The 12,301-nt window shown below is 37.5% G+C and overlaps 1 protein-coding gene across 1 annotated transcript in view; it reads left to right on the top strand.

Moving 5' to 3' along the window:
- Positions 1-12,301, top strand: part of mthfd1l (methylenetetrahydrofolate dehydrogenase (NADP+ dependent) 1 like) — a 67,763-nt gene that overhangs the window by 11,644 nt on the left and 43,818 nt on the right. The window contains exons 8-16 of the mRNA XM_049483799.1: positions 911-1,022; positions 3,590-3,672; positions 4,042-4,139; positions 4,287-4,460; positions 7,267-7,403; positions 8,093-8,139; positions 8,421-8,528; positions 9,484-9,558; positions 10,533-10,635. Of these exons, the coding sequence (XP_049339756.1) occupies positions 911-1,022; positions 3,590-3,672; positions 4,042-4,139; positions 4,287-4,460; positions 7,267-7,403; positions 8,093-8,139; positions 8,421-8,528; positions 9,484-9,558; positions 10,533-10,635 (937 nt within the window). The remainder of the gene's footprint in view (positions 1-910; positions 1,023-3,589; positions 3,673-4,041; positions 4,140-4,286; positions 4,461-7,266; positions 7,404-8,092; positions 8,140-8,420; positions 8,529-9,483; positions 9,559-10,532; positions 10,636-12,301) is intronic.

A 12,301-nucleotide genomic window follows, 5' to 3' on the forward strand; every position in this document is an offset into this window, starting at 1 on the left:
AAGAAGACTAATATGACAAGCTTTCCTGACTTACGCCTGTTGTCTTAACGCATCTCACTCAACTTGTCCTCTAGTTAGTAAGGTCTTAATTAATAGAATAATTGTGTGTTGGACACGGTTTACACCAACATAAGTTGGTTATCTGGATTGTATCCTGATAGAATTTTGGCCACATTCATTGACACTTAGAAGTCAAATGCTTCTTTAAATCAGTCACACTTAAGTGTATTTGCTATGTGGGACAAAATATGCAATTCACCCGTTGTACTGGGAGGAGTTTTGGTTGCTGATGTCTTTTAAATTTGTCTTGGGTGTTTTTTTATGTGGCTTGGTCTTATTCATACACTAATATTTTGTTGGACCACCTTTAGCTTTGATTCCACAGCATTTGCTGTGGCATTGTTTCAGTAAGCTTCTGCAATGTTACAAGATTTATTTCAATCCACTATTGCATTAATTTTTCACCAAGATCTTGCAGCATTAATGATGGTAGAGTCTGACCCCTGCACAAAGTCTTCTCCAGCACATCCCAAAGGTGAACAATCCATGTGTGAAAATGATTATCTCATGCTCCTGGAATCACTCTTTTACAGTTCCAGCCCCATGAATCCTGACATTATCATCTTGAATATGCCTGTGATATCAGGGAAGAAAAAAAATCCATTGATGGAATAACCTGGTCTATATTCAGTATATTCAGGTAGTCAGCTGACCTCATTCTTTCAGCACATACTGTTGCTGAACCTAAACCTGACCAACTGCAGCATCAACCCCACATCATCTCACGTATCTTTATGGTGTTTTTAAAGGTTTTAGGTGAGGGCAACACAATTTGTCAAATACAGTTCGTGAGTAAGCTGTAACTGTTTGTTTTTGCATATACTTTTTATTTTCTCCTTTTTTTTCTCAGATCAAGCAAGTCGATGTAGTTGTGGTGATGGGGACTGAAAACACTGATCTGCTACCTATCTCAGTCAAGCCAGGAGTAACAGTCATTAACTGTGGTTCTGCCTTTATGCCAGGTGTGGACTCCTCATCTGTTTTGTGTGAACAAGCGGACTGTTGCTTTACATTACAGTACATTAATAAGTTGTAATTGTAATGTATATTGTAATGTGTATATATATGTGTGTGTGTGTGTATGTGTGTATATATATATATATATAATGTGTATATATATATATGTATATGTACACACACATATACACACATGTAGCGGGCTCAGTGGTTTAATACCTGGTGCTAATTGAGATGTTGAAATATTTTTAATTGGGCGCCAGTTATTAAATTAATTTAATTAGATTAATTAATAAATTAATTAATCAAATTAATTAATAACACAAGACATCTCAGGGTGTGGTTTCTACAGGTGACAGAAATTTTCATAACCAAGTTATCCAGAAAAACACACTGAAATGACAGGTTTTGTAAAATAAAAGTATTTTATTAAATCACACAGATATGAGTAAATAATTCATTAAAAAGTCATAAATGTAGCCATTAGATATCAAATCATAGTGTAGAATGATAAATGAGAAATAAAAGAACAAACACGTTATAATACTGATATGAAAGGAATAAAGATTAATAGAACTATTAAGTGAATATTTCTAAATAAGGGTCTGAGGCATTTTAAGTCTACGAAACCAATTCTTATTTCCACCCAAGACACTCAAAATGAGTCATCTATACTAAAGACGCTCTATTAAAGACCCGACCCAGACCATGACCAACAGAACACCATCTGCCGAAAGATTAAACCCAGCTCTGCCTTACTCTGAGTTGTTGAAGTGGGCCTCGGTGACGTCCGCCTGGGTTGGTCGTCTGATGCTTCACCCCGAAAAAGGATCACGTGAGCCTGTCTGCAGGGTGGTTTGACTTCCTGTGTCAGCACGGAGCCCCATTAGAACCCACAGGGTAAATCCCCACTCTCAGCTGGCTTGCTGGTGGCCTCCGGACCGCAGGTTTCTGGGTTGGATCTGGCGGATCTCTTTTTCAGCTGTACTTTAGCTAAACTTAGATGGAATAATGCTTGGCTTCGTAGATTGTAAAATAACCTTAGATATTTTAACTAGGATAGCTAATATTAATATACTTGAAGATTAAATGCACTAGTCTAAGAAAACTAACTTAAGATGACTAAACTAACAGTCTATCCTTTCTCCATCTCTGGGCTCCCTAACCTCTCTCCTCTAACTGTTTTCCTCAACTCATCTTCTCCAACTCCTTCTCCCACTCCTTCTCTAACTGCTTCTCCTCCAACTCCTCCGACCTGAACTCCCAAAACTCAACTGGAAACTCTAAACTGTGTCTGCCCAGTTTAACTATTAGACTCTGTGGCCTGTTTGGCCCTCGAGCTATGATTGGCCCTGTGGCCCAAATGTCTGTGTTTTGATTGGTCTAGGAGCAATTTCAAACTTTGGTGGGGATTCACAAAGGGCCATAAACCCCCCCTCGCTCACATGGTCAGCATGCTTCAGCTAGTGAGATTTCCATTTTTTTCTAATAGACCAAACCAAAAGAAAACTCAATTAAGCAGTGGATTAAAAATACATTTTTCAGCATATCAGTTTGTGAGGATAAATTCAGGAAACAACAATCTTACAATTGAATCACAATAAATGTACTATATATATTTTGCCCACAAACAGTTTTGTAATACTAGATAATCTTAGAAATACAACGATGGATGATACTCTGTCAGAAAGAGATCAAGAGTCATGTTATTATTTAAACCCAATTAAATCACTTAAAAGATAATACCTGGTTAAACCACTGATAACCAAATAAAGCTAAATTATCAAATGCTAGTTAAACCTTGTTGATTCAGACTTGAATGTGTAGAAAAATTGAATCAGGACACATCCAAACACATATACCATATACCAGACACATATACCATTATCTAGTAAACATTCTATAAAACACATTTTTTATATAGTCAATATAGATGTATTTTAAGCAAAATCTTCTGAGTGAGAAATTCCTCCCCTCTGCTGAGTGTTCAGATAAGGCTTGGTCCTTGCCTGTCTGAATTTACGACGGTGGGGGAAGGAGTTCTTTCTGCACCCCACAGAATTTGAGCCTGCAATGTTGAAAATGGAATCCCAAGCTTAGAACATTTCTCTTAATTTCATTAATCTTATTTCTAAGTGATTGCAGAAATAACTAGGCACAAACCCCTAAATTGGTACAACATTTGGTGAATTAACAATTTCCAAGGCATTAATTAAGTTTTGACACTCTCTTAAGTCCGCAGTCCCGTCCTAGTGATGGTGTTGCAAATGTTCCAAATGTTTACATTAACTCCGAGGTTTATGACTTGGAGGAATGTAAACAGAATTTTACCCTAAACTCGCATTTAGGGCTCTTGAGCGAGGCTGAGTGAAGAAATAGTCAGTAAATGTCATTTTGAAATTTAAGGTTGTTTGAAAAAAAGATTACTCCAAGGTTTTTTTAGAGTGTTCTGGGTTCGAAGTTTCCTTATAGGCCGTAAAGTGGGGGTAGTGTGTGTTTGTGTCCAAGCAATGAAGAAATCCTCTGGTTAATCCACTACACACATTATGTATATATCTCCTGTATCTTCCAGAGATCTCAGCTGCTGAGGAGAGAGCGAGAGAAGCTGAATGCTGGACTGAGATTGGCCCGATAAATGCTGCCTTAAGGATGCAGGTCAGATGCCCCCTACTGTGTGCTGGTGACATTGCAGTTCACAATGAAATTTTAAACATGCCTCTACTGTAAAACTTCATTTGCCACAAGGTGTCCTCATATAATGACTTTTTACATTTTGAGTATAACAGTATATAATACAATAATCATATTTGAGTTACAAATCTAAGTTCTGCAAGGGTTCAATTAGGCAGGACAGTGTTAGAAGTGATAACATTGGTAACACTTTACGTTCACTAAATGAACAAATGTTTGTGAACACCCCTAATGAATGCATTCATTTATAAGCATCTTTGTTCTTATAGTGTATCAGTATGTGTATTATGGACTTTGAATGATTTTTGTTTGACTATAAATATGTTTGAACAGAATGTGGTGAGGAGCAGTGTGAGATGGGTAGAGAATCAGCAGTATCAGACATGGACACTCCGCCCCCTGAAGCTCCAGCCACTGTCTCCTGTGCCTAGGTGAGATAATGCATGTTGTCTTGCCACAATCACGCTGGCCACGGTCAATGTATTTGTGCACTGTTAAAGATGTTGTGAAATATAGATCCATTTCTGTTTATTCAGCATGAATGTATTTTCTTTCGTTCATGTCTATTATGTTTACAGTGATATCGAGATCTCCAGAGCTCAAACCCCAAAACCCATAGTGCAGCTGGCTGAGGAGATTGGCCTGCTGCCGGAGGAACTGGAGGCTTATGGGCGCACCAAGGCCAAGGTCCGCCTCTCTCTGCTCACACGCTTGCAGAACCAGCCCAATGGCAAATACGTCCTGGTGGCAGGGTGAGACTTTTCTGTTTGTTGGTATTTTATTTTGGGAAGATTTTATTTTGTGTCTTTGACTCTTTTCAGAACTTTAGATGCTAGTAATGCTCTACAGATTATCTTCAGCATCACTGTTAAAGAAACAGTGTGGCAAAATCCAACTTGCACATCTTTACCCTTCTCCTAAATGTGATTGGTAAATAGACATGTTTGGTGCGTAAAGTTTATTGCTTTAGTTTTATGCAGCCTCTGAGAGATAAAATGGAAGCTCACACTTATGTGTTTAATACTATGACCTACTGATATCTATAAACATGAAGATGAAGAAAGGCATACACAGAATTAAAAGTACAAAATGTTGTAGCCATGCATAAGTAACAGTTATGACATACTCTGCTCAGACATTTGTTACTATTTAAGATTATTTCATGGTGTAACATAACATCCATTATATAAATTAATTAGAATAGCTAAAAGTATAAGTACTATTGAAATTATATTGAATTAAAGCAAGGGTGTGATGTGATGTGATTTAAGCAAGACCTGAGAACTCCAGGGCATATCTAATGATGCTCACTTTAGATTCCAAGCATCCAACTAAATTGGGTTAAGAGGGTAATGGTGTAAATTTGATTTCCTTCTGAAATGTTGCTTTAATAAGGTAAGCTTACGTTAAATGTTTTTAATTGATTGCACAACTTTCCCAAAACGTATCACAAGCACTTGAAGTTAAGTGATTGTGTTAAGTAACATAAGATGCTTGAGGGTCGTAGTGGTTAAAATTGTAAAAAAAAAAAAAAATACAATGAAATTGCTTGCGTTCCTCCTACATTTACCTTGGTGATGCTGTGCCCAAATAATGCAATACAAAGAAAACACGCAGCAGCAGAAAACATGGTAACTTGCTGAGGTAGGTGGCAAACCAAGGAGGGTGCCCTCCTTTTTTTAATTCATTTATTTATTTTTTACCAAAACGTTGAATTTGCCAGTAGTTTGTTGTGTAATTTTTTATAAATGAACTTTTAGAAAAACTTGCATAATGACTTGGAATAAACAAATACATTGACTTTTGAAAGAAGATTCCTCCTTGTGTATTTGAGCTAAAAAAAAAAATGACACTATGCAAGAAATTATTTTATATGATGAATTTTAGCCGAGTTTGCATTCATTAAACTGAGTAAGTTGGAAAGTAATCCTGAGACCTTTTTTTGACCCTCTTTACACCTGGACACATCTTGTTGTCTTGAGTAGCAGGATTATATCTGGAAAAGGCCAAAGTGCAAAAAAAAATAAAAAGTAAACACATTTAAATTGGGTACAAATCTGATCTCTCAATTTTAACGCATCCGTCTCTCTAAGACAAGTTCACCCACAACTCCTCCCACTGTAACCCAAAATTCCTTCCTGTGAAGAACATCTTTACTGAGTTAATCAGTAAACGTTACGTGTTTTATCAGCATGGACTGCTGAAGCTGTTTCCTTTTCTATTATTAAAAGCCATTTATGACTGCATTTAAACTTGCAAATTTAATTGCAGTGGCTGTATTTGGCAAATTACAGGAAGAGGTCAAACAGAGAAACAGCTGGCTGTCATGTATGTAGTGGATTTGCGTATTCTGTCCTAAACATCGTTTCAGATTTCAGCCTGATTTACTGGAGATGCAATTGCAGTGTTGCCTGTGGTTAAAATGTTAGCCTAGTTTGTAGATTCAGTCCAGGTACTAGTTACAAGAAGGAACGTGGGGTAATTGGGGTCTTTTCCATTGAAACAGCACAACTGTCTCAGCTCAACGCATCTGTTAACACCTGCGAGGGAAATCTAAATAAAACTGATAGTAGAGAATATTTTTTCGAACGTACTTATCCAAAACATCTGAGGATGCGGGGCAGTGCACGATTCTCAGTCTTTTGACAAATTGTTTTCTACACTTAAGCAGCTGTGGAATGTGTGAATGCTGTAAATACTCCTTCACTGCGAGCTACAGGTGAATGGTAATTATAAGGTTCTGTGGCTGTTTTTGTGAGGGGAGTGCTTTCTGAATTCCTCAACAGAGCGAGTGGTGGGCACTCTGAGGGCTCTAGCCCCCTCACAGAGGCCTCTCTTTCATCCGTGTGTGTGTGAAGCATGGCTGGGGCCGGGCTGGCCAGGGGCCCATGGGCTCTTTCATGTGTTTTTTGGGAGAATGTGCGGAGCCCCTTTATCAGCACCCCCACTCTTTCCTCGTTCTTAAAGTCTAGCTCTTTGTTCTTCCTGCAGACGCTCTGAAGCCCACTCCCTCCACTCAATTACTGTCAGCCGCAGGATGCCTTTGCTGCCTTGCCAGCAGCTCCACTCTACAGGCATGGAAAGGTGGGGGGCTGCAGAATACCCTGGAGGGGCTTTTGGAGTGTGAAAGGGCAAAATTAAAGGGCAAATGGCTGCTGGTTTCTTACAGTGTAGAGTGAAGCTCATGTGTCTTGTTCTGTGATCTAATTGGCTGAGCCACATTTTAAAGCTCATCATGGAATACTTCTTGACTGTGTTGTTTGGCAACTGGAGCCTACTGTTAAGAATCCACAAAGCTTGGAGGAAGGTGCATTTATGGCTGTTATTATAAAACATTCAGTTATATACTCCTCAATTTTCTATAACTGTTATAAAATGTGTTTAAAGCCCTGTTCAATCTGGAATCATTTTACATGGAGTTTTTTTGTGTCCTGTTCAGTTATTTTCAACCCCCTTCGGTAAAACTAATTGTGTCTGAATAGGACTGACTGCTTGAAGTGGTTCATTACTTTAGTTTACTTTAGTGTGATTTTTATTTTTTTCTTCTGTCTGCTGTAGCATCACTCCTACACCTCTTGGAGAAGGCAAAAGCACTGTGACCATTGGTCTGGTCCAGGCACTTTCTGCTCACCTCAAGCTCAACTCCTTCGCTTGCTTGAGACAGCCGTCTCAAGGTCCCACATTTGGAGTCAAAGGTGTGTTTGTGCATGTGTATAATGGCATATGCTTGTCCTTAAGAGATGATGGTACATTTTGTAAGTTTGTAAATAATATTGCGAATTATCTACAGCTCTGAAAAAATAAGAGACCACTTAAAAATGATGAGTTTGACCAAATTGATTTGACCAAATTGAAAACCTCTGAAATATGATCAAGGGGAAGATGGATGATCACAAGCCATCAAACCAAGCTGGACTGCTTGAAAGTTATCCAAAAGCAGTGTGTAAGACTGGTGGAGGAGAACATGCCAAGATGCATGAAAACTGTGGGTTATGAAAACCAGGATTATTCCACCAAATACTGATTTCTGAACTTTAAAAAAATTTATGAATATGAACTTGTTTTCTTTGCATTATTTGAGGTCTGAAATCTCTTTGTCTTTGTTGTTATTAAAGCCATTTCTCATTTTCTCAGAGCAAATAAATGCTCTAAATTTCTATTTTATTTAGAATTTAGGATAAATGTTTTCCGTAGTTTATGGAATAAAACAACAATGTTCATTTCACTCAAACATTTACCTATAAATCGCAAAATCAGAGAAACTGATTCAGAAACTGAAGTGGTCTCTCAATTTTTTCCAAAGCTGTTTATATTTAAATAGAAAATTTATTATATTAACTGATGTGTATTGTTTGTTTAAATTTGACTCTCTGTGTCTCACTAGGAGGGGCTGCAGGAGGGGGCTATGCGCAAGTCATTCCCATGGAAGAGGTGAGGGATTTTAGGCAGGATGTAATTGGGAATTCCTCTGCATACACCCTGCTCCCTCCAGAGCTCAACATGCCTGCACGTACACACACACACACACGCTCCACTACATATAGTGGATGCAGGTTAAAAGCTGTGTAACTTTGGTATCCTGTGGTAACACTTCATGATCTGATCTTTACATACTGCTATTCCATGACTGTCACACTGTGCTTATTATAAATGTGTGGTTTTACCTTTGGTTGTTATATCTATTAATGTGTCTCTCTCACTTTGTCTCTCAGTTTAATCTTCACCTCACTGGTGATATCCATGCCATAACAGCAGCCAACAACCTTGTGGCAGCAGCAGTTGATGCCCGCATCCTGCATGAAGCTACACAGTCAGACAAGGTGCTTGAGTGTTGCGTGTTAAATAGTATCCCTAATAAGAATGAATAATATTTTTTGCATTAACATTATTATCTTAATCTTTTTTGTCACTGTTATTTTCCAAAGTTGTAAAATATGACTCTTTCGATGATAGTAATTAGTAGTAGGAACAGAGCTCCTTTTAACTTAGATGTTTAACTTTAATTCTAAAAAAAAAAAAAAAAAAAAAAAAAAAAAAACATTTCAGATGAGTCAGACAAGTCAAACGAGCACTGGATGTTAATTTACACAGATTTTTCTCCTGAAAAATGTTTATTTGGGTGAGTAAAACACTTCTGTTTATTTACAGTAAGCTTAGATTTCCAGATTGCCACTAAAGATAGAGCATTAGCAGATAGCGGCTAATGCCGTTCGACAGTGCTACACTGAGGAACCCTGAGTGTTTCAGTAAACTAGGGTGGTATTAGCTAGTGGTTCCTCCCACATAGTTTTGACATGGTTTAACATGATAAACACGCAGGTTACAGTCTGATATACTCACCTCTGAACAGCGAAAGAGCTAACGCTTTGGTTAGCGGCTAATGCGGCTCCAGCTGGGGTTAGCAACAGACTACAGGCTGATAATACTCATCTCTGGATGCCCAAAGAGCTAGTGCTTAGCGCGATTAGCAGCTAATGCTAATACTGCTGCAGAACTAAATTTTAACTCCTGTATAACACTGCACTTCAGCAGAGTGATTTTACTGCTCCTTCATACATAAGGTGCACCAGATTATAGGGCACACTGACGATTTTTGGAAAAATTCAAGTGCACCATGTAGTTTGAAAAATGTTATTTCTATCATTTTTGGCCCCATTTTACTCTATATTGTTTGCTGCTTGATTCGTTTGCATAGTTGCATATAACAGTACTGTATTTCTATAGTAAAATACTATATTTTTGGACCATGTTTGACCTGATTTGTTCTACTGCTAGGCTTTATACAACAGACTAGTGCCTTCTGTGAATGGAGTGAGACGCTTTTCTCCCATCCAGCTGGGCAGACTGCAGGTGAGTTCCCTGCATCACTACAGCTATTTTCATGAATAATGAATAGCATATGAGTATTATATTATATTTATCATAGCCAGGCTTTGTACATTTGTAAGTAATCATTTGTAATTTGTTACAGCTCATTTGTAAGTAATAAAAAAATAAGATTGATTTTAAAATTAACTTTATCATCAACTAAGTGTTTTTTAATAGTGCAAAGGTGTTTAAGTTATACATAGGCTAGGATTGTTTTTTATTATGTATCTTTGTGTTGTCAGTGTGGCAGATTGCAGGCCAATATCTATTAAAGTTTTGAGGCAGGCTGGCATTCAGATTTGGGATTCTCACGAGTGTAATGCTGACAAATGTGTAAGAAATTATGTCTGAACCTCAGAAATTCCTAGCTCATAATTCCCTCCTGCCAAAATGAAGGAATTTTGTAAGGTTTGTCTGAAGAGAGAAAAGTGACCGTAGGTGCAGTACTTATTCTCTCCAACAGCTGTCCTCATAATCCCACTCCATGGTCTTTGTCACAAGGCCTTACTTCACACTCACCCCTCTACATGTCCCTCTTTTCAGCTAATCATTTTTTCAACTTTTCTTGCTCTTCTCTATTGCTCCTTCAAGAAAGGTATTTATTCTCATCAGGGCAATTACAAAGACAAGTTAAGCGGCTTATGAAAGATACAGCTTTTGAGACAAATGTGATGTGATATATTTTGAAGCAAGGGACCATTGCTAGAGATATAAAATCAAACTGGGTACAGCAGACACTCATTGTTTAATATTTTACCAGTTTTTTTAAACAGTCATTTAGTTGACTGAATTCTCTAAACTATAAAACTGTATTTTACTCCAATTCTTTGACTCTGGTCATCTTTAAGGAGTTAGGTCATAAAGAAGAGCTGTCAAGGTCCTGATAAATGCTTCAGTTCTGAACGGTTAAGTATTTATCTCAACTGTGTCTTTCGTCTTTTCGTCTTTGTTCTCAGCGTCTTGGAATCAACAAATCTGATCCCGGCACCCTCACGCCAGAGGAGGTCCGCTCCTTTGTCCGCCTTGACCTTGACCCAGCAAAAGTCACTTGGCAGAGAGGTAGGAGTTGGCCTGTTATGTTTTTTTTTACTATAGTTTTTCTTCACATAAGGAAAATAATTCTGCTGTTTGCAAAGTTGAAGCTGGAGAAAAGTCCAAAGACAACTTTGTATAGTGCAAAATCTATATAAGTATTTGCATATTGACACACAATGCATACATTTACTTCTTTACACCACATCACTGAATTTGAATTTAACCATAATTACAGTACAAGTCAAATGTTGGGACACATCATCTCATTCTTTATTTTTCTTTATTTCTGTATGTAATGTATTTTCTACATTGTAGATTAATATTAAAGACAAAAAACAATTAAGGGACAAATGTGTAATTAAATAGTAAACAAAAAAGGGTTAGGCCTCCACAGTCCCCTGATCTAAATCCAATTGAGATCCATCAAAGCTAAATGTGCTACTTAGAAGAATGTAAAGTATAAATCATATTTTTGTTTAACACTTTTTCTGTACAAAATAATTTAACATGTTCCTGTATTGATATAATGTCTTCCATATTCATTTTACAATGTAAAATATCATCATAAAAAAAGAAAACACATTGAACAAGAAGAGATGTGTCAAACCTTTGACTGGTACCGTACATATTTTTTCAGTGACTAGAATTATTATACTGTCATGGTGCTAGAGCAGGACAGTTGAGTATATTTTTGAGCTAGGGTGTTATAGATACAGTAACTGGAGAATTTCTTGGAATAAATCTGGGCTAATAAATGCACAATAATGAAAAGGTAAGTGATGCTGTCCTGTAGTTTACTGAGCAACTGCGTGAGATTCTGGTTTTTCCTCTGTACTCTGGAAGCTTTCATTGAAGAACGTGATCTGTGACTGAGTAAGTGGAATGTACACAAACTAAATACACTTCACGTCCAGTGAAAACGTGCAGAAGTAAAAGATACCATCAGAATGAGGCAGTAACATTCAAGAGTGAATAGAATTACTGATGGTAGCAGCTCTTGCATTGTAAACTATTTGAGAGTGACCTGGGTAAAAATGCTTTCTTCGGAAGATGTGTAAAGTGTTTTGGTTAAGCATGTTTGCAGATGTATACCACAATTCACAGTAACTGACTAGAAAAGAAAAATTGTGCTTTAACTCTGTAGTGACACGCATGTCAAAATGTATGTTTTGTTATGTTCAATATACACTAGATATGCTAGTGTGAGAAGGATCCACAATTAGTTTGTAACAAAACATATTTTACCAATGTCAATGTAGATTATAAACAAAAAATTCAGTTCTTGAGTCATTTAAAGTTTCCACTTGTAGAACTAGGTCTATGTATTAAATCATGGTACCAGTGCTGGGGGGATGAAGGTTAGCATGTGCTGAGACAAATAAAGCCCATGTCTTTTTAAATAGCTGTTAACACAGTGTGCATAGATGGCTGAATGTGCTTGGAGGAGAACACTAACTGACAGTTACTCTAGTTACATTAGTTAAGGAACACCTGCTCTGGCAAGCATCTTGATGAGTGATGCAGAAAAGGGAGGGTCCTTCTTCCCACCCAGAGAAAGTCTCGAAACGCTAAGAGAACGCTTAGACTGTTGTGCCACCCAAAATCTAATCTCATTTCCATTACACTGATATGCCGAAATTCATAGGACTTCAGTAAGTAAATTCATCATGAAGTATTACCTGAGGTGTTT

The sequence above is a fragment of the Astyanax mexicanus genome, chromosome 1 (assembly GCF_023375975.1).
Source record: "Astyanax mexicanus isolate ESR-SI-001 chromosome 1, AstMex3_surface, whole genome shotgun sequence".
In the NCBI taxonomy this organism is placed as follows: domain Eukaryota; kingdom Metazoa; phylum Chordata; class Actinopteri; order Characiformes; family Acestrorhamphidae; genus Astyanax; species Astyanax mexicanus.